The sequence below is a fragment of the Triticum dicoccoides genome, chromosome 3B (genome assembly GCF_002162155.2).
Source record: "Triticum dicoccoides isolate Atlit2015 ecotype Zavitan chromosome 3B, WEW_v2.0, whole genome shotgun sequence".
Classification (NCBI taxonomy): Eukaryota; Viridiplantae; Streptophyta; class Magnoliopsida; order Poales; family Poaceae; genus Triticum; species Triticum dicoccoides.
In genome coordinates this window covers 457,981,375-458,008,786 of record NC_041385.1, presented here as the reverse complement: position 1 = coordinate 458,008,786, position 27,412 = coordinate 457,981,375, and the positions used below count along the sequence as shown (strand labels likewise).

Sequence of the window (27,412 nt, the reverse complement as noted above, 5' to 3'; positions counted from 1 at the left end):
TGACATGTGTCATGTGCTGGAATTATCATATAAAGTAATATGTAGTAACCAAGTGCAATGTGCTAAAATTGCCATGTGGTAGCTACTGTATAGAAAGCTTGAAATCTGAAAGGGTAGTTTCCATATGCATTGTGTTCTAGTTTCCATGTGCAATAACAAAATGTTGTCATGTTCAGTCTGCTAAAATTTCCACAATGGAGGAATAAATTGTCAGGGGTGCGATGAAAGCAAGAAGAACTTCCTTGCCATCTTTTTTGCCACCAGCCACATCATTTTGTGGCGGCTCCATGAAGTCGTCGTCTTCATCTTCATGGTGGTTGCAAACCATGATGTTGTAAAAAGAACAAAGGCACAAAAAGGCAAAAGGAAAGAATGTTTAGAAAGTTGCCATGGTGTTAGTCAGTACTATGGCAACAATTGTGGTTAAGATCCTGGGCCAGATTAAGCTGTCATGCTTATTGATCGGTCACACGGCAAGTAAATAGGTTCTTGTGAGTAAGAAGTTGTACGCTCACACTAAAGTAACCCATCGTAACAGCATGAGAAATGTGGCATTACCAATATGACTGAACAACATAGCAATTTTGTTGGAAACAACATCATACATAATGAAAAAATGGCTACATTTCCCATGGTTATGTTCACTGGCATGGCAGTTAATGCATCTTGGTGCAGATGAAGTTGCCATGTTCTCAGTATGTGAGTACGGCCAGTGTTTAGAATATGGCAAATGGAGAGGTGCTAAAAAGTTGCCATGTTTCTGTTCCCTGGCATGGCGATTGATGCATCCTAGTCTAGAGAAAAGTTGCCACGAACTCAATTTATGAGTACGGAAAGTGTTCAGAATACGACACATGTAGAGTGGCTAAAAATTTGCCACGTGTATGTCCGACAGCATGGCAGTTGATGGATCCTGGTATAGAAAAAAAAGCCATGTTCTTATGAAAGGAGTACGACAAAGTGGCATAGGGAGAGTTGCCATGTATATAGTTAGTAAGAGCATCTCTAGCAGACCCCTTACAAGGCTAGCCCATATAAGGAGTTTACGGTTCACGTTTTCCCTCTTATAAGGGGGGAATTTGGCTACAACCGAGCAGAAGCCTTATATGAAATTGTAAATTTGAAAAAAAAAATGAGCGAGAAGTGAACAAGAAACAGTAGAGATGATCATTCATACATACATATAATAGAGATGATCATTCATACATACATATAGTTCATCGATTACATATTGCGCGTCAGCCTACCCTAACCCTAAACTAGCCAAAATGGGGCTCACCGAAGCCTTGCGGGTGCGACGGCGACGCTGCGGTGATCACTCGTCGTCGTTGTCGAAGGTGAGGTCGATGTACATGGAGTCTTGTGCTTCAGCTTCATGGTGCCACGCCTCCTCCTTCTCCTCAAACTCCAGTGCCTTGATGAGGTCCTGCTAGAGCAGGACGTTGTTGACCTCCTTGTCCTGGTGGCGGTGCTGCACCACCTCCTCCTCCTCCTCCCGCGCACTGCGCGCGAGAATCGCCGCCTCGATGACGGCCGCCTCGGAGGAGGGAGGTAGTCCTCTGGCCCGACGCTGGCGGGCGGCCGCTCCACCTCATGCTCCCTCCTCACCGCTCGGAGCGGCGGGCGATCCTCCGCCTACCTCTTGACCAGCGACAGCGGCGTGCACGAGATGCACGCACTGGAGGAGCTACACGTGTCGTACGAGCAGCCCGCGCCGAAGGAGAGCCGAGCCTGCCGCCGGTCGTACTCCTCCATTTTGCTGCGGAGAAGGGGTGGCGATGGCTCAAGGCCACGGTTGGCGTACCGCCGGACGGATCGCTTCCTCGCTGCGTCGGAGATGACGCAACGCTTTCTCTTGGGTTCGTCGCCACTGCGTCGGCCAAAGCTCCACATCTCGCCCCACATAATGGCGGATCGATGGGCCGGGCGGCGGATTTATGTCACCGACGGCGAGAAATCATAGGGGGGTGTGGAATCGCGACGGCAGGGGTGTAGGGTTTCGACCTGTATAGCGGCCACGGACCCGGATATATACTGCGCGGGAGGGGGGTTGTTTCCAGGCCACTGTAAGTTTTTTACGGGTCGGGCTGACTATACAGGGTCTGGCCTGGCCCAAAAATCAGGCCAATCCCGTATAGTCACCGGAATTGTACGGCCCGCGCGGTTTTAAGGGGTCTGCAATAGATGCTCTAACAAGGCTAAATGATGAGTTGTGGTTGAACAGAAATTGTCATGTTCTTATTAAAAATGTAAGGAATCTACAAATTATGACAAAAAACGCAGGTAACGTGGCATGCCCAACACTAGTACATAACATGATAGTTTTAGTTGAAAACAAATTGTGTAGTGTTGGGGAAAACAGAATAAAATTGTCATGGCAATATGATGTAGCATGGCAACTGATGCATTTGTGGTTTAGACAAAGTTTCCATGTCTGCTAATTGGAGGAACGGAAAAACGTGTATTTGTTTCATGTCAGGGATAGTTGCCATGTTGCCATGAAGAAGCATGGCAAGTAAGGGTTTGTGGATATGAGGAAGTTGCCATCTACTAACTAAGCAGTACAGCAAAAATATTTAAGGTATTGATTCAGAAGGAGTTGCTTTGTTCGCATTCAGCAACATGGAAATTATGTAGGTTTCTGGTTACAGGAAATTGCCATGGTATTTCACAAATTGTGATGATCAAACACAGTATTCTACATAAATTCAAACGAATATTTGTGCCAAAAAAAGCAATCTAAATCTAGGGGTTCATACAAAACGAACATATCATGTTATGTGTCTGCAGATTTACACTATGAGAAACCCCAACGACGAGCCCAGGGCTAGGTAGCATGCGGGGATTGACCCCCTCCCCCCCTCCCCCCCCAATGGCAACGGGAAACGGTCACCTGTACCATTCCGTTGCGGATTCGACAAGGAACCACCGCGGAAAACAGAGGAGCGGCGTGGAGCAATACCCTGAGGCTGCGGGTGGAGCTTCCCGCGGCTAAAATGCCAAATCCGCGTCGAACCTATCTACGCGACGGCAACTCCCATCGACGGGAAATGAGAACCCTCCCCCATCCACCGTTGATTCACCATGGAATCGCCACTGGAGCACAAAGGGGGAGCGTCAAAGGTTTCACGCGATTACCTTTGCGTGACTTCAAAGTCTCGCCATGATGCAGTGCTGCATGGACTCCCAGCAACAGCAACCGGCCTTCACGACCCTTCCACCTCGGTTTCGCCGGAGAGTTGACGTGAAATCGCCTCGGTGTTGCCGAACTGTCACGAGGATGGAGAAGGGAATGGAGTGGAATACGGGTGGAGGAGAAGTGGAGGTGAGTGGGGCGATTAAAACGGCTACGTGTCGAAATAACCGCGGGCTGGTGGCCGTGCGACGTCGTTCGGGCGAGCAGCAATTCCCCCGCACGCCGATTCAAGTAACCGCAGGTGGTGGTCGTGTGAGACGACGTTCGGGCGAGCAGCAATTCCCCCGCACGCCGATTCAAGTAACCGCAGGTGGTGGTCGTGTGAGACGACGTTCGGGCGAGCAGCAGTTTCACCACACGCCACTCCATGATGATGTGGCACTCGACCCACGGGGAATTGCTGTAAGATTCGTGCAGGCAGAATGAATGTGGATGGATGCGTTTAGACCATGTTCCTTCATGCCACACATGTGGCACTTATCAGGTGGGTATAATTTTGAACCAAACCTTTTGACCTTTGATTATTTTTCGTAGTAATAATATCTCAGGGTTTGCAACCAAAACTTGGTATATTGACTATACGACCATTAACTAAAATATGTGTACGGTTGACTAGTTGGCGGGCCCCAGGAATGGTTGAAGCCATACCCAATCGAAAAAGGATATTATTCAAATTCATTTCAAGTAATTGTAGTAAAACCTGGCTTGTTGACATTCTTGCTTTTCTAGTGATATGTACATATCTAAGTAATTGTCCTTCTGTCGGACCATAATGAAAACGCAATTTCTGTTTTTCTTGAAGACAAATACTCCCTCCGTCCCATAATATAAGAGTGTATTTTACACTAGTATAGTATCAAAAATGTTCTTATATTATGGGACGGAAGGAGTACAATATTGCTCCTTTTTCCCATAATTGAATTTTTTTTTAAGATTACTTCCGGATTTAGGTGCTTTCTAGTTAGTCCTGGTAAATTTGATGCTTAGTATGGAAGTAACACTTTTTTTAAATGGATCAAATCTGCTTTAGTATGGAAGTATTATAAAGGTTGATAATCCCAAACATAATTAAATAAAAGTACATCAAAATTTGGACCATCGAACAACCAGTGCCGCGCGAGAGCTAGTCATCGACGCGTCGATTTCGCCACTCATACCGAAGCTGGCTTGACCTTGTCGATGACATCCAAAAAGCACTCGTGCACGTATCCCTAGGGACTAGTGCCCTGGAGAAGTAGTCGTCGTTGAACCTTTAAATCAATCCAAAGAATCTGACACCAAATCTCGTTGTCACTTACGCACGATGAGAAACCCTAACCTCGTCGCCCCGAAGAGCTGGCAGGAATCTACGACGAAGCTCAGTCTAATCCGTCCCAACTGGTCAACTTGAGAAGGATCGGAGCCTGGAAGACAGAGTCGAAGAAGAAGCGTCACCATTCGTCCGAGCGCTGCCCCTGCAAAGACTGAAACCCTAACCTATCTATTAGCCGGAGCCAACGGATCAGGATTCCCCTTCTCGCCACCGACCGCCTCCGCCGAAGGGGGGGCGAATCCACAGGCTCATCGAGGGAGGAAGGCTTTGCACTAGCCACCTTACAAGAGGGGAAAAAAGACGTGATCACCCATTTCAAGTCTAGAAATTGAACCTGGATGATCAGGTTTCACCATAAGAAACATGACCATCTGATGAGAAGACGCGAGTCATCAGTATCACTTTTGTGTTGCTTTTTAAATTTCTGCGTTTCATTGTGTCTGTTTTTATTGCGTGACAGATATCTTCTTTTTCGTTGATCTGTGTTCGTTTTGTTTTGCCTGGAGGTGTTAATTTTGTTTTGCCTGGAGGTGTTAAGTGTGGCTAGTGACAGAGAAACGAATGAAAGGTCGGTATCTCTAGACTGACATTTTAACGCCAACATATGCTCAATCATGTGAGGGGCCAGGCATACCAATCATGACCTGAGGAAGACACATAGTCGTTAGCAATCGATTATGGCTTTACAGGTACCATATGTTATTGCTCAACCGCGTCAATGATAGAGATGCTCCAAATGTCAAACACTGTACCACATCCTACCCCTGCCTGGGGAGAGCAAATATGCAAACATTTTTATATCCCAGTTCCCAAAACCACTTGCGCCCAAGCTTATCCGGATCGGTGACCAACGGCGTTAATTAACTACACTGCGAGAATGGAAAACAAAATCCAGATTCAGCACCCAACAGAAGAAATATCATGCAAGGGAGAACAAAGGCGGCTCTTCTGATAAAAATTATACTCTGCCTTGGGCACATTGTACTTGTACACATGAGGGAATTGCATTGCTCCAACGAATTAGTAAACTAACAAGGCACACACTTTTTACACTGGCAGATTGTTGAGGCAGCCACCATGATGTGCCACCAGATAACCAATACAAACCTGACTGCTGTACTACATACATACCAACCCACCGAGCAACAGCTTCCCCGTTCCACGTCTAGCCCACTTTGCCCCCAAAAAAGGGGCAAAAGGCTTATTATTGTCCACCAGTATCACTACCTGCGTAAATGGTCACCTGAGACAAGCTCTTATTCACTGTACTCTGACGAGTATGAGGTCGCGCCTTCATCTTCATCTGCATTCACCTCAACTCCATCACCACCATCATCCCCATCATTACCTATATCATCATCATCCTCGTCCATCTCATCATCAACATCAGCCGAAGCATGGTTCACGTCGTATTCTTCCTCGTCGCCCTCTCCGTCCCCTTCAGCGTCTTCATCATCATCCTCGGTCTCATCATCCATCATGACATGGGCATGGGGTCTCAACCCACCAGAATAGGCTCTCGAGTAATCTGGAACCTGCTCCTCATACTCCTCATCCATGGGCTGGCCGTTTTCCCCGTTGTCTTCTGATTGATCTGATTCGGATTCAGAGCTGTTCTCGTCACCATCACCTTGGATGTACGGTCTTCTGCTCTCCAAGCCCCACTCTTCTGCACCTGAGCTTCGTGGAGACTCCTCAACAGCAGAAGGCTTCACATTGCTAAGCATGCTGAAGCTTCCCAGCAGATTAGCCTTTGGAATTGATCTGCCTCTGCCCTCAGATGATGGCTGCCGAGGCCTAACTGTTCGACGTCCGCGCCCACGGCCACGGCCACGGCCACGGCCTCGACGTGCGTTCTTTCTTGGGGCTTTCTCATATGCAGCATCCTCATCCATAAATTCAATCCTAGATGAGCTGCTAATACCTCTTGGGATCCTTCCACCTCGACTTCGACCTCTTCCTCCCCTGCTACCTCCTCTACTTCCTCTTCCACGACCCCTGCGGCCACTACTGGGAGACCCCCTTGCATCATACAGGTCAAAACCAGTTGGTTCCAACGGCTCTAGATCTTGTGCCTTCTTAACAACAGTATACCTTGATGCAAGCTTCTGCAGGAAGGGAAAAATAATCACACAGCTAATGGTAGCATTAAACATGAAAAGCAACATACATGTCATACAAACAAATCATCAACTTGAACATTTGATGACAATAAATGATTTAATTCATATGTATAGTAGAGCAAGAAGGTGCAAAGCAAGCGAGAGACGAAGTAGAAAGTCTGGTACGTTCGAATACTTTTCAACGATAGTATGCTATTTTATACAGTAGTTACTACTTAAAGTTCAAACAACAAAAGGCAGTATTCTCGAACTTTATCTTACCATGGAATCTCCACCATCTCTCTCCTTCTTTTGATTCTGTACGTATGAAACAGCATAATCAAGGTCTAACATTCTTAATGTGATGGCAGCAGTAGTGTCAGGAACCCATGGAAGTACAGAAGTTCCAGGTAGTGAGGAAGGATTCTGGGAAGGCATATCTTCTGTCTTTGAGTTATTAAGCAATTCATTTGATGTTTCAAAATCAGAAGACAGGTAGTCTCGTCTTATTGCACCTTCTAGCAGAGTCAACATCTGCAAGGGAGAGAAGAACATCAGCACAGATATTATGTGAAAAGGTAGAGAAATGAAATAAGAATGAACCCATCAGTATGCACGCAATTTTCAGCATCTGTACTTGAATCGTGTAAATATACCCAGGAAGAGAGTAACAGTAAGAAGCCATGAGTCATCAAAACAAGCTATGTCAATTTCCAAGAGTATATAGGAAGCCATGAGCGATAAAAACATAGTCCAGTTTCCAAAAGAGAGTAACAGAAGTAATAAGATAGGAAGCCATGAGCCATCAAAACAATCTAAATTCTTCAAGAAAAGTGTTTATGCCTGTTGCATTAGCATCGCCCTTGGTGCTTCAATTCATGTATGCTAAGGCTGGAGCTAGTAAGAGATGGCATTGCTGGTGAAGTGGTCAAAACTCAAAACCACATGGTTCAAGCTATCATGGTCAGTCAGCTTGATGGTTAATCCTGGTTATAACCAACGCTATTTCAGCAATTTAATAATTACCCACATTCACTGACACAGAACAATGTAGTCTTATTGTCATGAATGTTTCAGGCTGTTTTCTAATAAGGCCTTGACCATCTACCACAACTGCTTCTAGCCAACATATTCAGAGAACAATTAACATAAGGCAATAAATGTTTGCCAAACAAAAAAATCTAACCACATGTCCAGAGTAAGGGAGAAATAAATGCAGAACCTGGAATATTTCCTCGATGGATGTGGTAGAGTGCAACTTCACGCCCCAAGATTTCCGATATCCATCACTCCAAAAAGGTTGAAGTGCTTCTGATGGTATCGAAGCCTGTAAAAAAACACCAATATATCATCAAACAGCTACAGTGGACAAGTAAGCTAAACTGAGAAGCAAACAACCAACAGAAACTTCACCTCAATGGTAGCTAACTGCAACTTGAGCAATCTCATTCCAATTGGAACAGAATAGTCTGCAATTTGCATCTTCCAGTTAGGGTCAGTTCTTCTCTTCTCGTCACATTGTGACGTGTGCTCAGAATAATTATAAATGGATTTGAAGGTCTTATGGCAAGACGAGCAGTGCCTTTCTTCTGCTAAGTAAATCTGATAGCAGTAATTACAAGAATGCATCAGTGCAGAGCATCTTTTCTTCCCATACTTCATGGCACATGTCAGTTGGCGATCGCAACATTCGCTCCACATCCATTTTAAAAAACCATCCGCCCTTTTTGAGATAGATATCTTCTCCACATCATTACGTCCAAGCTCTATTTTGAACGAATCAGAATATGTGGTGGCACTATCAGCAGAGACACTGGAATGAGTACTGCTTGGGCTTCCAAACTCACTACGATAACTTGCACGCATTGTATCAGTAGCTCCATTCTTTAGGTACCTTCCAGCTGATTGTTCAATGGCTGCGTCCCGTTTCCTCTTAATACCTTCCTTAAAGGTTGATTCAACCCTTTGCAGCATCGAGTGCAGTTGTGCCTCCCGGCTGCCACGTGTATCAAGGGAAGCTACCAGAGCATCAAACACCTGCAGTTTTATTACACGGAATATCTAAAGATTAGAGACGATGTGATGGATGCACTATATATATCCTGCTATGGCTGACTGTAAAAGGAACATTGGAAACAGAGGCAAACAGGTTTCAGATTTCTACACGGTATATGCATCTGTGGACACAAAACAGCATTAGGTCATATATTTCAAAAGGTAAGCACGGACTGCATGCAGAGTAAAGATTGTAGATAGAGTAAATACCGAAATTCAAATGTTCATCTAAAAAGAGGGATTTAGTACAGAACCAACTTCAAACTAGTTAGGTTGAAGTTAAAAGTTAACATCTACGAACTTATAAACAACAAGGGAGTTTCCGCGATTCCTGTGGGAATTTACTGTTTCCTATAAAATAATCCTACATTATTCCAGCACTCTAAACAGGGCATAAATGGTTCAAGAAAAATCATACGATCTGAAAGCTAACATCAATCTTCAAAAGTGGACTAGTGCATCATATTTGAAAAAATATAACACATAGAAAAAAGATAAAACAATAGTACTTGCATACTCTCCAGAAATGTGTTCTGATAACTACAAAAAATTTAAGTGTGCTGTATAACTGGGTTAAATCGTACTTGAAAAACTATAACACAGAAAAAAGAGAGCAGAATATTCATTAGCATAACAACATATTCTCCAGAATTCTGTTCTGACGAGTAAACTGCAGTTTTGAGTTATATGTACGATAACCAGGTTAGCTCAAATATATACAAACTAAATCAATACCTCCTCTGAGTCAATAACCCTCCAATATCCCTCTCTCGATTCAAAAAAGATTCTTCCTGAACCAGGATCATTTGGTGATGTGGAAGTTGAAAACTGCCAATATCGGTTTCGTCTCCGATCCTGTCCCAGGGGAAGCAATCTGTAAACATACAGCTGCTCTGCTCTATGACCAATATATGATTTCAACTGAGACCGTGTTTTATCGGCATATGCATACTGCTGAGCAGATAAATTATCTGGTGTTGCACTGGTTTCTTGCCCCGTGCCATTCCTTTCATAAGACACAATGCCAGCATTATTCTGTTGATTAAGTATCTCATTATTGTTTGAAGTCCCTGCATTTTCATCATTGTCTATATCAAGATTACGGACTGGAGTTGGAGTAGTCTCTGTGGCATTATTTTCTGGAATAACATCAGCCTTTAAACTCGTGTAAGAATTATACTGCACTTTGCTAGCAAACTCTTCTTTGGAACGTCTTTTATCAAGTTGTGCCTCCGCCCACATTTGTTTTTTTATGGCATTCGCTGCTTCCAAACGTTCCTGCAAGACTCTTACGATCAAGTGTTGCCTAATAAGAAAGTGACAACTGAAAGGATAGTTGAAGGATCTTTACCTCGAGAACAGCTCGAATAGAGTTCCCTTCAGTGGCAACACCAACAAGCGCGACCAATGCATTTAGACGTTCTTCGACACTAAGATCACAATAGTCACCTTCTGCTAGTCCCTGTACCCAAGACTCACCTTGGTTGCTTTCATCGATCTGTGTATCTTCAGGATCACCAGTGATTACCTCAGGATGATCTGATGAAGCTCTGAGAGGTGAAACACTTGAAGTACCTACTGCACTGGAGTCGCCTAAAGAAAGCATGGCGATATCTTTTCGAGATGTAGTAGAACTAATTGGTTGAGTTAATGCAGCATCCAAATCATCTGGATCCCCTTTCACGTCACCAACTTTAGTCGCAGTTGGTATTACACCTTGTGCTTTAACAGCAAGAAGGGGGCCCTTCTCATCTCCTACCTCAATATTCACATCATCACCGTCAGGGTCATCATCACAATCAGATTCCTCGTCTCTATCAACATCATCCACCTCTTTTTCAGCTTCAGAGTCAGACAGCACATTCTGAAAAGCCCTAATTTTTTCACGTGCTGCTGACAGCACAGCCTCAGAATCAGCTGGATCTTTTCTGTAAGGGGACTTTACACAATATGTTGAAGGAGCAGTTCGCTCAAAAAGTTTTGTATCCCTTGACAAGGCAGCAGCTATAGATGCCTCAGGTGTCTTGCTTGTGGTAAGATCTCTCAGTCCAGATTTCTGAACAGAGAAAGAGCAAATAAATCTATTAAATTAGAGATAGAAGAACAGAAGGCATGATAAAGCTAGCATATCTTTATCTGCATACCTGGATTTTCTCTGCAACTTCCAATATTGTGAGACCACTGCTATCTTCAAGAGAAAGCACATGGAAAGCAGCAAATTTTACCGTCCCAGGAGTGAGGCGATGCCGAGATCGACGATGGGTGTAACCTCTCTCTTTCATCAAAGCGGCAGCACGCACGGCTGCTGAACCATTTCGGAGAGCGGATATGACATTCTGACCATCCTGGCCCTATATATCAAATTTTATATGAATCTTGTTAAAACTCTTCCAGAAGTGTTTCTTGTCATGCACAAGTATAGAGATAGCATGCAAACCTCATTTTCATCACGATAAAAAACATCTTCAGCATTCCTTTTCTTCAGTTGAGGTCCAAAACCAGCAGATAAAGCAAACTGCCGTAAAATTTCAGGCCAGGTAAGAAGATTGAGGTGGCGCTGCCAGTTACGTATATTGAATCCCCAAGAATATGCCTGCAAAAAGGTTTAAAATATATAATCTCATGCAAACAACAAATAAACTGAAGGAACAATCAGAGCTTTCAGGATATCTGCACACACATACCCCTTCAACAATTTGTGGATGGCCACCTCCTGGATTTACCCCCAATGCAACCGACGGAGTTCGGGCGACATCCTCGATATCCTTTATGATAGATTTCAGAAGAGCAACATGCAATTCCCCCAACAACCTTGAATCCTACAAAACAAATCCAGTAAGCAAACTCATGGCGTTACTTATTAGGCTATTATTGCCTTCACCAACAGCTACAAGAAAAGGTAGCCAGGAGAGATGACATCGAACAACTTATGGGTTTAAAAAGAGGGTAGTTACATAGCACCTATGAAATTGATGGAAACAGCAGAGTAGCCAATAACAAACCAAATTCATGGCAAACATTAGATACAAAAAACCTATCAATGGTTGGTTTGCAAGGTCCATCAGGTCCAAGTTTGATCATCAATGTTTATCAAAAATGTGCTGGTAAAAATTTATAAATATTAGTGCTGTGATAACTTTTTGCAGCAAACATGTTGATACAAGTTCTTATGCCCAATATAGCAAGTAAACAATACAAATATATTCACCCCCCTTGTCCCTTTTACTAGAACAGTCCAGGGCAGATAATTACCCTCTCCAAAGAAAACACTTACATAATCATGAAGAGACTGAATAAACTCATCAAGTGTAACTGAAGAAAGCTCGAGGACATCAGCAAAAGTAATCAAGAATTTCCACACCTGCAATTCATGTAGCAACAGTTTCACTGCAAATATTATCAAGTACACATAACTGAACTATATAACTCGGAATTTAGAATAGCATGCGCATTTTTTTAGCTTAAAAATTACCAGCAGTTCTATCCGATAGAATGTTAATTGCAAAAGGTGTACTGAGCTAAGCACATAACTAACAGATGAATGTGAACTTACTACGTAGTCCAGTAATTAAATGAAGTGTTCTAATTATCTGTTGGCAGTTTGACACTACAACACCTAATGGAAATATCTAAAACAAGATCAGAACATGTCTTTTCAATAAAACAACAAGCTAGTCCTATGCTTCTAGGTTTAATATCTCTTGGGGCAATGGAATGCTAGAATATGGTATGCATACTCTGGAAAAGAAGTGATCATGGTGCGTCGTTTATATCCACATTGACCTGATTCAAATGTATTAAAAGGAGTATTTACCACATGCACTTGACAAAAAGTCAAAGACAAGGAAAGATATACAACCAAGAATGCAACATATATGTGATTTCTTGATAAGATAAAAGCAACACTTTGCAGCATGTGTAATGTAACATCTCTTTGGAAATGGATTGCACATCTGCATATTATTGGAGCGCGGCCAACTGCAAGTATTGCAACAACCATATATAACAATCAGACCATTACCATCAAAAGCTTTCCAACACTTTCCTCGGATCCTGTCCAAGGCTTTATCGACAATGGCGCCTTCAATCTCACCATTTCAGGGGGGAAATGGCTCAACATGCCTGGAAGAAGAATGCGAGGCAGGGAGGGGGGGTGAAAAATGCAATGTGCAGTTAGACTTCACGTGTTGGAACAATGATGCATTAAACAAAAGCATACGGCCGACGTTGCACATCTATTTCGACATGGCAAGCTTGCCCACCCTAGTCTTACACAGCGGCGCCCCATTTTTTTTCCCTAATGCATGTATGCAGCAAACAGAGAGGATGTGTGCATGTAGTATGTAAGCATGACATCAGCAACATTCTCTCAACTCTTAAAACTAGAAACATATCTCTCGAACCACTAATCCAATTGACGATCAGTTTCACCGTTGGCTTCGTTCCGGCAAGATCTTCGAAGTTAGATCCCATGTTCACATGTTTCGGTGACTTCTTTTTTTGTCAACGGTTGCCAGATTATAGCCACGTACTTACCAGATTATAATAACCTGGCTACCAGGTTGCCACTACTGTAAAGATTTGCATGATAGGACTCCTAGGGTTTTTACCATCTCTTAAACGTTCTTAGCACTTGAATACTCACTCTAGTTTCTACATGAACACTACATTTCCTAAGAACATATAAACTTTTGCCATTTGCCTGGAACCGTACACTATAATGTAGCAACTGTTAACTGCTAACATGGCAACAGTGGTACTATAATCTGGGAACTGGCGCCACAAAAAACATTCATCAAACGAAACAGCATGGGGTCTTGTTTTGAAGCCCTCGTCAAGACAAACTCACAAATAAAGATGGATTGCTAATTGGATTAACGGTTTGAGATAAATTATATCAAAAACTCAGATTTAGTACAATATGTCGATGATGTCAGTATGAGGTGTAAGATTCTGCATGCATGCATAGCTCACTTCCTCCAGTAATAACCATTTAGATTTTTCCCTTCTTTGATACTGTCATAACTCGTGCGTAAAAGGATATATACACAACCAAACGAGTACTAACTAATTAAATGAATCACTCGGACTTCAGATCACTAGACACCATTTAACTTTGATCAGTTCTTTGGGCAATAAATTTTAGAGGTGGATTTTGAACTAAGTTTTTGTGCAAGATTCGGGAGTGGTTTGATTTTGTTGTATTTCACTTACAATAGTACTTAATAAGCATACCTCGGAATGAATCCAGCTGCTGCAATGTGTCACTATCAAGACAAAGCATTGAGGGTAACCCTTTGCTTTGCGCAGCCAATTCCATTAGCTCCAAGCGCTCATCTTCCACAAGCTCCATATACTCCCGTGCAATTCTTCGTGCTGTGGCCCTTTCATTAGCAGCCTTCTGCCTCGCCATCTCTTTCTCTTTTCTGAGTTCCTCCTTTTGTCTTTGTTTCTCTGCCTGCAAATATGTAGACAGATCTTAATGCTAAACAGAATTAGTGCTACATATACTACAGTACTATATCTGGGTTACAGTTTATTTCAAAGGAACTGAAAAAACTAACTCGTCTAGATTGCTTCTGCAAAAACTTCTCCATGCGCTCATGTTCCCGCCTTTGCTCCCTTTGGAATCTCTCTTCCTCTCTTTGCCTCTCACGAAGCAATCGCTCCTCTTCTTTTCTCCTTTCACGATCATGTCTCTCCATTTCCTTGCGCATTTGTTCCTCTCTCTGCAAGGACATGAAACCATAAATGACTTTCATGCCAAATAGTATATGCTGATGATATCCATCAACTGAAAACAAGCAGATACCTTTCTCCTCATTATGTCTTGTTTTTCAAGCTCCTTCCTAATCCGTTTTTCATGAGCTTCGACTTCCTTTGCAATTTTTGCTTCCTCGTTATGCTGAAGAACATGCCAGATAAATTCAATATGCTCACAAATGTCCAAGGCTGAAGAAAAAGATGCATATATGAGGTTCGAGAGAAACATACTTTTCGCTTCCTATCCACTCGAGAAGCATCTTCATCATGATAAGCCCTTGTTTCCGATGATATAAGTGGGTCTTCAAAGCCAGCAACATGAGAACTACCAAATTGACCATCGACTGGCACAGAATTAATGTTGCTATTAGATTGATTCATCTCGTAATCTGTCGATACTGCAGAAAACACCTGAGGCCTGCCAGATTGAGGCAGAAGACCTTGGCCTTCAAAAGCATAACCAGGTGTCATCTCCTCAGATACATGGAGAAGGTGCGGTCCTGGAGTGAGAGATGGAATCCTCGAATTTGAAGCTTCAACCGGAGTGTCATAGTAATGAGATCTACTTGCTCTCTCGTATGTATCACTTGGCTGCTCAGGAAGAAATTGATACTCATGAACTGCCCTCGATCCACCATGAGGGTGAACTTGAGGTGGTGGATTACCAACCATTGATTTTCTCTTCCCAGCAAACGAATTCGGAACAAAAGGGTGCTCCATGCTGGGCAAAAATGAGGACACCTGGTGGGGGAAAAGGTGCATAAACAATTAGGGGTGGGTTTGAGAAAGAAATCAAGGGGGAGGGGGACTCAAGCCTTAGAATAAAATATCGCACCAACAGTGCTCTCACTTTCAGTCCTCAAAATAAAGATCACGACAGATGATTAGAACAAGATAGTGGTAGACTCTCTGAGAAGATAGTTATAAATAATTAGGAACATTGGATAAGGGAGAACTTCAATGGAAAAGGTATCAACGGGTGACACGTAAACCGATGAAGTAACACGCGTAAAGAGAGCAAGTGTTCCCACTAAATATGGCCATATAAAACCTGGAACTGCAGTTGAGCACAACCAATGCATGCATCGAAACTCGGTGCTATTTCCCTTTTAGTAAGGGTTGTGCATGACGTTGACAAGACATCCGTACTACACAGTAACGATGCCATATCAACACGTGTTGGCACCAACGTTTTTTACCATTTGGTAGATCCAAATACATGGCCTACTCCAGATCATGAAATCTCCGTCGTTGGTGTTAAGCACAATACACTGAACTCATTTCATTGGGACAGCAATACAATTCCTGGACGGGGCTAATAGAGTAGCATAGTTACCATGATATCCATATGCTGAAAAGTTATACAAACCAACAATGTAACAATGGACTAAAATGTCGACTCAGAACTACCATACAAAATTATCTCAATGATGCAGTAATGGTACTCTATAACATAAGCAAACAGAAGTTTACAGAAACAATTTTTGCAGTGACGAAAATCCACTACACGCTTATAAGGCACTAAGATACATAAACTTACTTATGCAAGTTTCCTAAATATTTACCTTTAAGAGATTCGGATCATGCCTAGAAAATATCTTTGCGTCATATGATCGGACAGGCTGCTTTTGCTGCTCCGGAACTGCGTGAGAAAAAGTATGTCAGCAATCAGAAGGATGTGAAATTATGAATAAATGGTGACTCTGTCCATGCTATCAATAGATACCACACGTGAATCTTCTTTCACCAAATAGAGAAGCTCAATGGTACAGGCCTTAGTTATATGTCATTAGGCAATTGCTTAACTGTGTGTTTATTTTTTTACTTGTATAACAATAATCTGGAAGAGTCTAATGAAACACCCCCACACAAGGTGCTGTCATGCAAACTCGCATTTTAGCCACTGGATCAGATTTACAGACTTCGGGCGGTGGGCAGCTTGCCGCACACACGCCCATAGCTCACCCCTGAACACTTACTACTGATCACTGATCAAGGCACTTTAGGATTTCGTGTTACAGACTGATCCAATGTAAACCACTTTCCATAGGGTGATGGTGGAATGTTATTACCGACTAATGTTCCTTATTTCTTCCTGTGTATTTCATTCAAATGAGGAAAAAGGTCTACTGTCAAAAGTTCAGTTTTCTACCTTAAAACTCTATAAACCGTATGACTTGCCACCTCAAACTATTGAAACCATCCATTTTCACCCTTATGGTTTCATTTTCATTAGTTTAACTTTTAAGTGATGTGAACAAGTTCCGAAAATCCAAAACAAGCTCCATCACTTAAGATAATAAAAAAATCACCAGATGCTAAGAAAAATAGGTGAAAACATATCAATAAACGGAACATGGTACACTGCTACGACATGGCAGTGATGTGGTGGACACGTGGCAGTCACATCAGCACTTGTGAAACTACCCAAGGGCAAGGGTAAAAATGGACGATTTCGATATTTCAAGGCTACGAATCAAATGGCTTTAGACTTGAGGGTCGAAAAGTGAACTTTTGCTTAAGTTCAAGGTTGACAGTGAAATTCTTTATTCATAAAAAGGTTATTCGTCTTTGTTTGATAAGATCCTATGATATGTAGTAGTTATTATCTAAATCACTTCTCACTGGAAGGAAATTAGTTAGTCTATACTACATGGCCCTCTTAATCCAAGTTCAAAGGGATGTTTTGTCTTACTTCTCATTTCTGCTTTATGTTGATCAATCATTATTCTCCAACATATGATCTACAGTTCATTTTCATTATTAGATAATGACTCATCCGGTCACTCCAATCCCATATTACTACTCTCCACTTCCCAGTAAAAGGAAGTTACGAAAGTAACAAATAGAGTAAACTAAATTTAAGTCTTCACCATTAATCCATTATAGAGAAAATGATGCATAAGATTAATGGGTTTAAGAGTAGTCTACATAAAAAACCTGAATGCAAAATCACACTAAGCACGGACAAATGAGACCTGAAAGTTTCCACCCGGTTCAACTACAAATTAGCTTGGGCATTCTTTAGCTCAAAACCCTCACGTTGAACACAATAACTTAAGATTTTAGGAAAAGTACCGATTGGTGCACCAAAGGCGCCTGGAGGAAGCGGATCAAAATCGACACCGAGGACGGGTCCATCCTCCCTCAACGGTTCCCCAAGCTGTGACTCGACAGAAGTAATCACCCTGAGCTCAGCTTGCCTGAACTGCATCGGCGCCACGGGTGGTGGCAGCATAACAGACAATGGCTCATAATACCTCCTCCCAATGTCAGGTGCAGAAATCCTGGGCACTGCCGAAGACCGTCCAGCTCCCCTACGGGAGTGAGTAGGGGGCAGCAGCGGCTCATCGTAAGGACTGCCGGCGCTCATCATAATGTCAGTGCTCCCCAGCAGCATTGCCTGTATCGGCAACACCTGTGGCGGTACGGGCACAGGTGTTGCTGGGCCCTCTTCGTCCCGCCGTTGCCTCTTGGCCGGCGGCTTGCGGTCCTTGAGCCGCCTGTGGCAGAACCACATTTGCAGCTGCCTGTCTGACAGGCCTATCTTCACTGACAGCTCGGCACGCATGGCTTCCGAGGGGTACTGCTCCGCTGCACGAAACGAAAACGATGAACCGAACCCTCGTTGAAAAGCTGAATCGAACACAACCCAAAAAATCCGACAGAACTCAAAACATCGAAACACGCGCACCTAAATACGTCTGCTCGAGAACATCGAGCTGGTAGGGGGTCTTCATCATGCGCTTCACCGGCTTCTCCCCGGAGCCAGAGGGGCCCGCGGCGCCCCCGGAGGCCGAGGCCGGGGCGGCCACGGCTGGCGGCGCAGGGGTCTGGGGCGTCCTCTCCTCCGGCGCCTCCCGCGGCGGCCCGTCTCCGGCGCCGGCGGCGTCCATGGCGGCGAGGACCGAAACCTAGATCCGAACTCCAGCAGAGGAACCCAGAAGCTTTCCCCTCTGGTAGGGTTTTCCCCGCACCAAGAAACAGGAGCGAATGCGGCACTTTCCCACTATATGCCGCAGGCGAGGCGAGGAAAAGTCGAATCGATGTGCGGCCGGATCTTCTTCGCCACGAAGCGAAGCGGGACAGTTAACACTAGTACTAATGATGATGACTTGAACACTACGAACAACGGGGGACGAGGCGCACGAGAGGGGGGATAGGGATGTGGGGAGATTGGGGGAAAGAAAAACAGGAACAGCAGCAGCAGCGGGAGGAAGGCGGAGGCAGCAACAGGGAGGGCCACTGCTGGAGCTGGTGGATCATTCATGCGCCTTTGGGATTGGGTTCCGATTTGGATCGCTTCCATCGTATGCTAGCTAGGGTAGTAAGAGTACTACTGCTGCTCCTCTCGCTTAATAAAAACCAAACCCTTTTTTCTCCCCCTCTTTCTTTTTCGTCGGGGGTTCGGGCACCTTTTATTGCCCTCTTTTCTTTTCTGGCTGCTGCTGCTGCTGCGTTGTTTTGTTGTTGTGTGCGGGGAATATTTGTGGATCGATGCGGGGGGATGTGGAATAATTAGTGGGTGCTTGGATTTCTTGGGGTTTGATCTTGGGGGTGGCTTTTGTGCTTTTGACTAGTAGTGAGTGGTTCGTGGGGCGAGTTGCTGCTGGTGCGTGTGTTGTGTTCATAGGATTGCTCCTCCCGTACGGAGGGGATCATTGGACGAAGCGCGGGCGGATACAAGAACTGGCCGGGATCTTCTGCGGGCCGCAGCTTTGCGTGGCCTGCGGCTGCCAGGCGACTTTGGCGCTTTGGTTTGGGGCATCGGTCGTGGGCATTTCCTAACGGGCGCCTTAAGCGCCCGTTTCTTCTATTTCCTCAAACCGGCGCATACCCCCGCGCGCGCTGGGCCAGCCCGTTTCCTTCTTTTTCTTTCTGATAAAAAACTGCAGCAAAAACATTATTTCCAATGTGAAGACTCGAACTCACGATCTCTCTGTTGAACCAGCTGCGCACTAACCAACAGACCACCGTATAGACCATGTCCTTTTACTTATTTTCCTTCTTTTATTTACGTAGGCCGCGAGAGCCCACCAAACCAGCTTTCACTGCTCGCTGATTTCTGGGCGTTTTTTTTTCTGGTTCGTTTTTTCCTTTTCTTTTCTCATTTTCCTTTTTTATTTTCTTTTTAAAATTCGTGAAATTTTTAAAATTGCATGAACTTTTATCAAATCGATGAAATTTTTTAAAAATTTGATGAAAATTTTAAAATTCCATGAACTTTTTAAGACGTGAACAATTATTGAGAACATGAACAAAAATTTATATACGACTAGAGATTTTCAAATATACACTGAACATTTTTTTGGTGTACGATGAACAATTTTTAACTACACAGCAAACATTTTTGTGATATACATCGAAATAATTTAAAACATTTTATACATTTTTTTGATATAAGATGAACAAATTTTATACATTGAACATTTTTGTAATATAATCTGAATAATTTTTAACTACAAATTGAACAATTTTGTGATATGCACTGAAAAACCATTTAAATACCCATTGAACATTTTTTGATGTACACTGAACAATTTAAAATGTTGAACAAAATTTGAAAAAGTGAATAGATTTGAAAACTATGAACACGTTTTGTAATCTTTCGAATGTATCCACATTTTATTTAAAATTGATAAACCTTTTCAAATTCCATTAACTTTTTTCTAATTCAATGAACCTTTTCAAATTTGGTAAACTTTTGTTCAAATTTGTTGAACGTTCTGCCAAATCTGATGGACTTTTTTAAAAATATTGATGACATTTTTTCAAGTTCGATGAACGTTTTTCAAGAGTGATGAATTTTTCCTTCAATTTTGTGAATGTTTTTCAAACTCATTGAACTATTTTTCAAAACCGATGAACTTTTTTTCGAAAACGATGAACTTTTTCTCAATATTTGTGAACTATTTTTTGAAAACTGATGAAAAAAATTCAAATCCGTGAACTTTTTTCTCAATATTTGTGAACTATTTTTGAAAATTGATGAACTTTTTTCAAATTCGATGAACTTTTTTCTCAAAATCGTGAACTTTTTTTCAAAATTGATGAACTTTTTCAAAATCAATGATTTCATTTGTGATTCATAAACTTTTTTCGAAATGGTTTCAAATAGTTGAAAATTCAAACACTACAGTAAATAGATGTGTAATAAATTGCGCTCGTATAAGTGTTGTTAAACAATTCGCCCTGTCCTTGTTCACTAGCAGGTAGCTAGGCCAGGTGGTTAGCTTTCCGTAAACTTGTTTGTGAGGGCGTGTGTTCGATCCACTATGAGACCTATTTTTGCCGATTTTTTCGCCCTACCCAGGAGCGAGCAAACTTCGCCTGCGATCAATAAAAATTTGCTGGGCCGGCCCAGTACCATCGCCTGTGGGCGCCAGTAAGCCGAACCGGCGCTGAAGGTGCCCGTTAGGACTCGGTCGTGCACGTGATGACGGATGATGGTGGGTAGGCCCGTGGGTAGGGCCTCCTGTCTCCCGGTGGAGTCGACTAAAAACAAAAGTCTCCTCATGAGAATGTTCTAGAGCAACTCCAAGGAGCCCGGCCCATTTCATCCGCGCGTGTCCATTTGGATCGAAACAGACATAAAAGTCTGGTCTAACATGCCGATCAAACGGATGCGCGCCCGCTTTTTGTCCGCCGCGCGACTCATTTCACGTCCAAAATTGGGCCTCATTTGTGTCGACGTGGACACGAAATGAACGCGTGTGACGCCCGCCTATCCCTCTGACCCGTCAGTCGGTGACACATAGGCATTTCATCTTCCTCCCATCGACAGCCAGCACACCCAGCCACCAGTCCCCCCTCCCCCTCGCCGCTGCCGCCCAGTCGTCTGCATGCATAACCCCCACCCCACACCCCAAGCACGTCTCCCGACGCCCGTCGTCGTCGCCACCGCTTCGCCCTACCGCCATCGCAGCACCTCTGACGTCGCGTCACCACCACCACCCCCACCCCCACCGCCTGTAGTACCCAAGCGTGGGGACCTCGCTCCGTCAGACGCCCGCACACTCGCCGGATGTTGACAGACCTGCTACCTGGTCCAGGGAAGGCGTAAGGCTCTTCACCGGCCAGCTTCTTCCACCATGCCCACAAGTTGTTCGACGCTTTACCCGCAAGGTACCAATGACTCCTCGACGAGTTCTTTTTCCACGGTTTCATTTGTGACTCGGATGATTCTTCATCCGACGATGAGGAGCTTGTGGCCGATGTGTTGGACGTCCATGACCACCTTAGTAGGCAACTACAGATGTTCAGGGGGCTCGATCCCGTGACACACTCCGGTATTGAATCGCAATCAAGAGAGCGGTCATTTCCTACTCTAGAAGGACTACTTTGAGACCCCCAACCCGCTCTTTAAACACCACCTATTTCGTCGTCGTTTCCGTATGGCTAGACATGTGTTCAACCGTATCCGGGAGGGTGGTGGCGTACGATAAGTATTTCGAGTGCAAGGAAGATGCCCTGGGAAAGATTGGCTTCTCCTCTTATCAAAAATGCACTGCAACTATTCGGATGCTTGCATACAGTGTTCCCGGTGATCTCATTGATGAGTATGTTCGAATAAGTGAGTCGACGTACCTAGACTCCTGTATAGATTCTGCAAGGTTGTGATAGCGGTGTTTGGCCCGGAGTTCTTGAGAGTGCCAAATGCTGCAAATACAACCCGGTTTGTTGACGATGAATGCCAGTCGGGGCTTTCCGGGGATGCTTAGTAGCATAGATTGTATGCACTGTGTCGTGGGATTTTCACGGGAATAGCCAGGGGGAACCGCATCACTGCAGATGCCACGGGTGGCTTATCGTGGGTGGAGGAAGGCTACAGTGGAATATCCGGGACGGATATGCGAATAGCATGCGGAGGTTTACCCAGGTTCGGGGCTCTCCGGGGAGATAATACCCCTACTCCTGCATGTCTGTATATGAGGAATGTATCGTAGTACAGAGTTGCTCCTGGAGCTGTATCATAAATGTGTGTATGAGCTAGTGTGGGCATGATGGCTTGGAGCTTCATCTCGTGAGTGTGTGAGTGAGAGAATGGATGAGAGAGTGGAGGGCTTGGTGCCCTTTTATAGTGGGGGAGTGGGCATGGTGGGCGGTGGCCCACCCACCAACTACACTATTGGAGATGTCATGCGAGGTGACGCATGACACAGGCTATAGTGCGCCACTATTGCTCAGCAGTGCCCGGGGTATTGCCGTCTTGTTCGTGTCGTGTCGATGTTGTGGTTGACTCCGTACAGCAGGCCGGCTAGAGCAGCCGGACGGGGAGCAGGTTGGAGCAGCCGGGTAGCGAGCCGGCCGGTGTAGCCGGACAAGGAGCCGTCTGGAGCGGCCGGGTGGCGAGCCGGCCGGAGCAGCCAGACTGAGGGGCGTCGGTCGCCCCGATGTTTTGAAGCGTCGCTTCGCCATCTTGGGCCTACCCGGGGGTCATCCCCCCGACAGTAGCCTCCGAACCTCCGGGCAACTTGGAAAAGTTGCGCGGAGGTTTTTTAGCGGGCGTCGATGAAGCAGAAGATGTCGATGACGGCTGGCTGCAGACCGCAGCCGACGCAGCTTGCTTCGCGGCGGGGGTGCGCGAGCGCACCCGGTGGGTGTAGACTCCGAGCCTTCGGGTAACTTTGGAAATTTTGGGTGGAGGGTCTTCGCGGTTGTTGGTGCAGACGATGGTGTCGGAAATGCCAGTTTCAGCCGGCGGCGGGCGTGCAACAAGCGCGGTGTGTTCCGAGTGGGGGCGCGCAAGCGCACCCACTGAGTGTAGCCTCCGAGTCTCAGGGCAACTTGGAAAAGTTGGGCGGAGGGTCTTGCTGTTGGTGATGAAGCCGACGATGACGTCGAGGGTGTCGGGCGCGGACACAGAGTCCGCCGGCTGGTGGGCGCGGGGCCCTGCCAGGCACGGACGCAAAGTCCGTCAGCTGGTGGGCGCGGACGCGAAGTTTGCCGGCTGGTGGGCACAGGGCCTTGCCAGACGCGAACACAGACTCCACCGACTGATGGGTGCGGGGCCCTGTCGGGCGCGGACGCGGAGTCCGCCGACTGATGGGCGCGAGGCCCTGCCGGGCACGGACGTGGAGTTTGCCGACTGATGGGCGCGGGGCCCTACCGGGCGCGGACGTAGAGTCCGTCAGCTGAGTGGGGACGCGCGAGCGCACCCACTGGGTGTAGCCTCTGAGCCTCCAAACGACTCAAAGAGTCGGGTGGAGGGTCTTGCCGTTGTTGAAGCAGATGGCGATGTCGGAAATGCCGGTTGCAGCCAGCGTCGGGCCTGCAACCTGCCTCCGAGCCTCCGGGCGAGGGGGAGTTCCCCATGGAGATGATCATGTAAAATACAAGGTTAGTCTGCGCAGATATATCAAATGTTTGCTTTTAGCAGTGCAAGTTTTATGCAGAGGGTGCCGACTCGGTTCGTCTGAGCCCCCTTCAATCTTTTTCATGTCCTCTCCGCTCTTTGGCATGTGCTCTCGCTAGCCAGACAGCCGCTTTGCGGTCTGTGGCTGAGAGTGGGCCACAGAATGGAGTGTACAATACTCAGACTCTGGGAGCGGGCTCGACCGAGCACATAAAGAAAACGACCGAGTCGTCCAAGCCGTCTTCTCCCGGGACGTTTTTCGCGTGGGGTAACCTCTAGTTTTTGCTCTCGCTAGCCGGACAGCCGTGTGGCGGTCTGTGGCTGAGAGTGGGACTTTGATACCGTATACGCTACTAAACCGTCTGTGGGAACGGACGTATCGGGCCGAGCGGCCAGCCCCGGGGCCAAGGCTAGTTGGCGCCAGGGCGAATCAGTTGTGCAACTATAATAAAGGCGGAGGTGGTCCCTGATGATGTCTGCTAGGACTATGTCGGTATTTCCCCCAAGAGGAGAGGATGATGTAGCACAGCAACGATAGGTATTTCCCTCGGTTATGAAACCAAGGTATCGAACCAGTAGGAGAACCAAGCAACAAAACGTAAACAGCCCCTGCACACAAATAATAGCCACTCGCAACCCGACGTGTTAAAGGGGTTAAAGGGGTTGCCAATCCCTTCCGGGTAACGGCGCCAGAAATGGCGAGGAGACGGGAGAAAATTGTAATGGATTGAAATAATAGATCACAAATAAAATAAAGTGCAGCAAAGTATTTTTGTGTTTTTGGTTTAATAGATCTGAATAAAAACGCAAAGGGAAAGTAGATCGCAAAGAATATGAGAAAGAAGACCCGGGGGACGTAGGTTTCACTAGTAGCTTCTCTCGAGAAAAATAGCAAACGGTGGGTAAACAAATTACTGTTGGGCAATTGATAGAACTTCAAATGATTATGACTATATCCAGGCAATGATCATTACATAGGCATCACGTCCAAGATTAGTAGACCGACTCCTGCCTGCATCTACTAATATTACTCCACGCATCGACCGCTATCCAGCATGCATCTAGTGTATTAAGTTCATGGAAAAACGAAGTAATGCAATGAGAACAATGACATGATGTAGACAAGATCCATTTATCTATTGTGGCAGATATTAGATCTCGTCTTTTTATCCTTAGTAGCAACGATACATACGTGTCGGTTCCCTTTCTGTCACTGGGATCAAGCACCGTAAGATCGAACACACTACCGGGCACCTCTTCCCATTGCAAGACAAATAGATCAAGTTGGCCAAACAAAACCCAAATATCGGAGAAGAAATACGAGGCTATAAGAGATCTCGCATATAAGAGATCAAAAAAACTCAAATAACTTACATGGATATAAAAATATATGGCTGATCATAAACTCGAAGTTCATCAGATCCCAACAAACACACCGCAAATGGACTTACATCATATGGATCTCCAAGAGACCATTGTATTGAGAATCAAGAGAGAGAGAGAGAGAGAGAGAGAGAGAGAGAGAGAGGAAGCCATCTAGCTACTAACTACGTACCCGTAGGTCTACAAAGAACTACTCACGCATCATCGAAGAGGCACCAATGGAAGTGGTGAACCCCTCCGTGACGGTGTCTAGATTGGATCTGGTGGTTCTGGACTCTGCGGCGGCTGGATGAATATTTCGTCAACTCCCCTAGGGTTCTTGTATTTTTGGGGTATTTATAGAGCAAAGAGGCGGTCCGAGGGCACCCGAGGTGGGCACAACCCACCAGGGCGCGCCCTGGTGGGTTGTCCCCTCCTCGGTACTCCCCCTAGGTGCAACCAGGGCCCATCTTCTTCCTTCTGGCCCATAAAAAATCTCCGTAAAGTTTCGGGGCATTTGGACTCCGTTTGATATTGATTTCCTGCGATGTAAAAAACATAGAAAAAATAGCAACTGGCACTTGGCACTATGTCAATAGGTTAGTACCAAAAAATGATATAAAATGATTATAAAACATCCAAGATTGATAATAAAACAGCATGGAACAATCAAAAAATATAGATCATTGGAGACGTATCAGCATCCCCAAGCTTAACTCCTGCTCGTCCTCGAGTATGTAAGTGATAAAAACAGAATTTTTTATGTGGAGTGTTGTTCATCAAGTCATATCATATTCTTTTCTTTATAGCATGCACATTTGGACTTTTATGTGATTCAAAGCAATAGTCTAGTTTTGACATAATAATTTAGATACTCAAGCATATCAACAAGCAACCATGTCTTTCAAAATATCAATGCTAAAATAAGTTATCCCTGGCCCATCATGCTCAAACATTGATCCATTCATGAAACAAACTCGCATATTAGCTACACCCAATACTTACTCACGATCATATTGCCTCCTAGTTGGTGCTTTTGTAAGAGAAGATGGAGACTCAAATTCAAAAGTAAAAAATGCATAAAGTAAAAGAAAGGCCCTTCGTAGAGGGAAGTAGGGATTTGTAGAGGTGCCAGAGCTCAAAGCGAAAAATAGAGATAAAAAATATTTTGGTAGGTGTATCCATCCCACCAACGAAAATGACGCAGAGTTTCGAACACTTTCCATGCTAGATATGCCATAGGCGGTTCCCAAACAGTAAATAAAGTTTATTCCTTTTTCCACCATACTTTCACTTTCCATGGCTAGCTGAATCCACGGTTGCCTTTCATACCAACACTTTCCAAGGAATTTATTATTTGACAACATAAAGTAAATTCATTTTTGCATTTCGGGACTGGGCATCCCCCCTAAAACCCTTGCCTTACTCTCGTGCAATGACAAGTGAATAAACACTCATCGTGATTATAACACATCCAGCATGGAAAATATTAGCCACCCATTACCGTATCGCGAGCGAAACAAACACACAAAAGAGAAGTTTATTTTGAAAATTAGAGATGGCACATGCAAATTTGCTTAGAACGGCAAAATAATACCGCATATAGGTAGATATAGTGGACTCATGTGGCAAAACTGGTTTAAAGGATTTTGGATGCACAAGTAGAGGTCATACTTGGTGCAAAATGAAGGCTAGCAAAAAGATTGAGAAGCGACCAACCAAGAAACGAATAATTTCGTAAAGCAAGAATTAAGCATAATTAACAGCTAATAATGCACCACAAGTAGGATATAATTTTCATTGCATGATTATTGACTTTCGTGCGTGCATGGGGAATCACAAACCTTAACACCAATATTCTTACTTGAGCATAATTACTCATTAACATAACTCACATATCACATCATCATATCTCAAAATTATTACTAAGAATCAAGTTTATTTTGTCCAATGATCTTCATGACATTTTTATTTAATTTATCCTTCTTGGATATCTATCACTTTGGGACTAATTTTCATGTGTTGCTTTTCATAAGCTCAAACAAATATAAGTGAAGATCATGAGCATAACAAATTTTCTTTCTCTCAAAATAATTTAAGTGAAGCAAGAGAGAATTTCTTCAAAATTTTACTAACTCTCAAATAAATCTAAGTGAAGCAAGAGAGCATTTCTTCAAAAGTACTAAGCACACCGTGCTCAAAAAGATATAAGTGAAGCACTGGAGCAAGTCCCAGCTCATAAAAGATTTAAGTGAAGCATAGAGAGC

General features: G+C 44.5%; 1 protein-coding gene across 2 annotated transcripts; it reads right to left on the bottom strand.

Moving 5' to 3' along the window:
• Positions 1-5,436: 5,436 nt before the first annotated feature.
• On the bottom strand, positions 5,437-18,999 carry LOC119276509 (homeobox-DDT domain protein RLT2-like). 2 transcript variants are annotated; one of them, XM_037557582.1, is made up of 18 exons: positions 18,123-18,999; positions 17,507-18,022; positions 15,994-16,070; positions 14,660-15,169; positions 14,478-14,570; positions 14,230-14,394; positions 13,901-14,123; positions 12,687-12,787; positions 11,940-12,026; positions 11,350-11,484; positions 11,103-11,258; positions 10,810-11,016; positions 10,017-10,721; positions 9,401-9,943; positions 8,024-8,647; positions 7,833-7,937; positions 6,893-7,144; positions 5,437-6,613 (listed from the first exon to the last, which is right to left on the bottom strand). In XM_037557582.1, the coding sequence occupies exons 1-18, from the start codon at positions 18,322-18,324 to the stop codon at positions 5,765-5,767; spliced, it is 5,550 nt and encodes a 1,849-aa protein (XP_037413479.1). In that variant the 5' UTR covers positions 18,325-18,999; the 3' UTR covers positions 5,437-5,764. The 2 variants fall into 2 exon arrangements, with proteins under 2 accessions (XP_037413479.1, XP_037413476.1); XM_037557579.1 differs by having other exon boundaries at positions 5,437-6,616; positions 18,123-18,997.
• Positions 19,000-27,412: the final 8,413 nt, after the last annotated feature.

What these genes read in the sequence shown, in the direction of transcription:
- LOC119276509 (XM_037557579.1), bottom strand. Translation starts at nt 18,324, where the DNA reads ATGGACGCCGCCGGCGCCGGAGACGGGCCGCCGCGGGAGGCGCCGGAG. An exon ending in TTTATCGTGATGAAAATGAG is followed by an intron (nt 11,017 to 11,102) that starts GTTTGCATGCTA and finishes TTTGATATATAG; the next exon opens with GGCCAGGATGGTCAGAATGT. An exon ending in TGCAGTTAGCTACCATTGAG is followed by an intron (nt 7,938 to 8,023) that starts GTGAAGTTTCTG and finishes GTTTTTTTACAG; the next exon opens with GCTTCGATACCATCAGAAGC.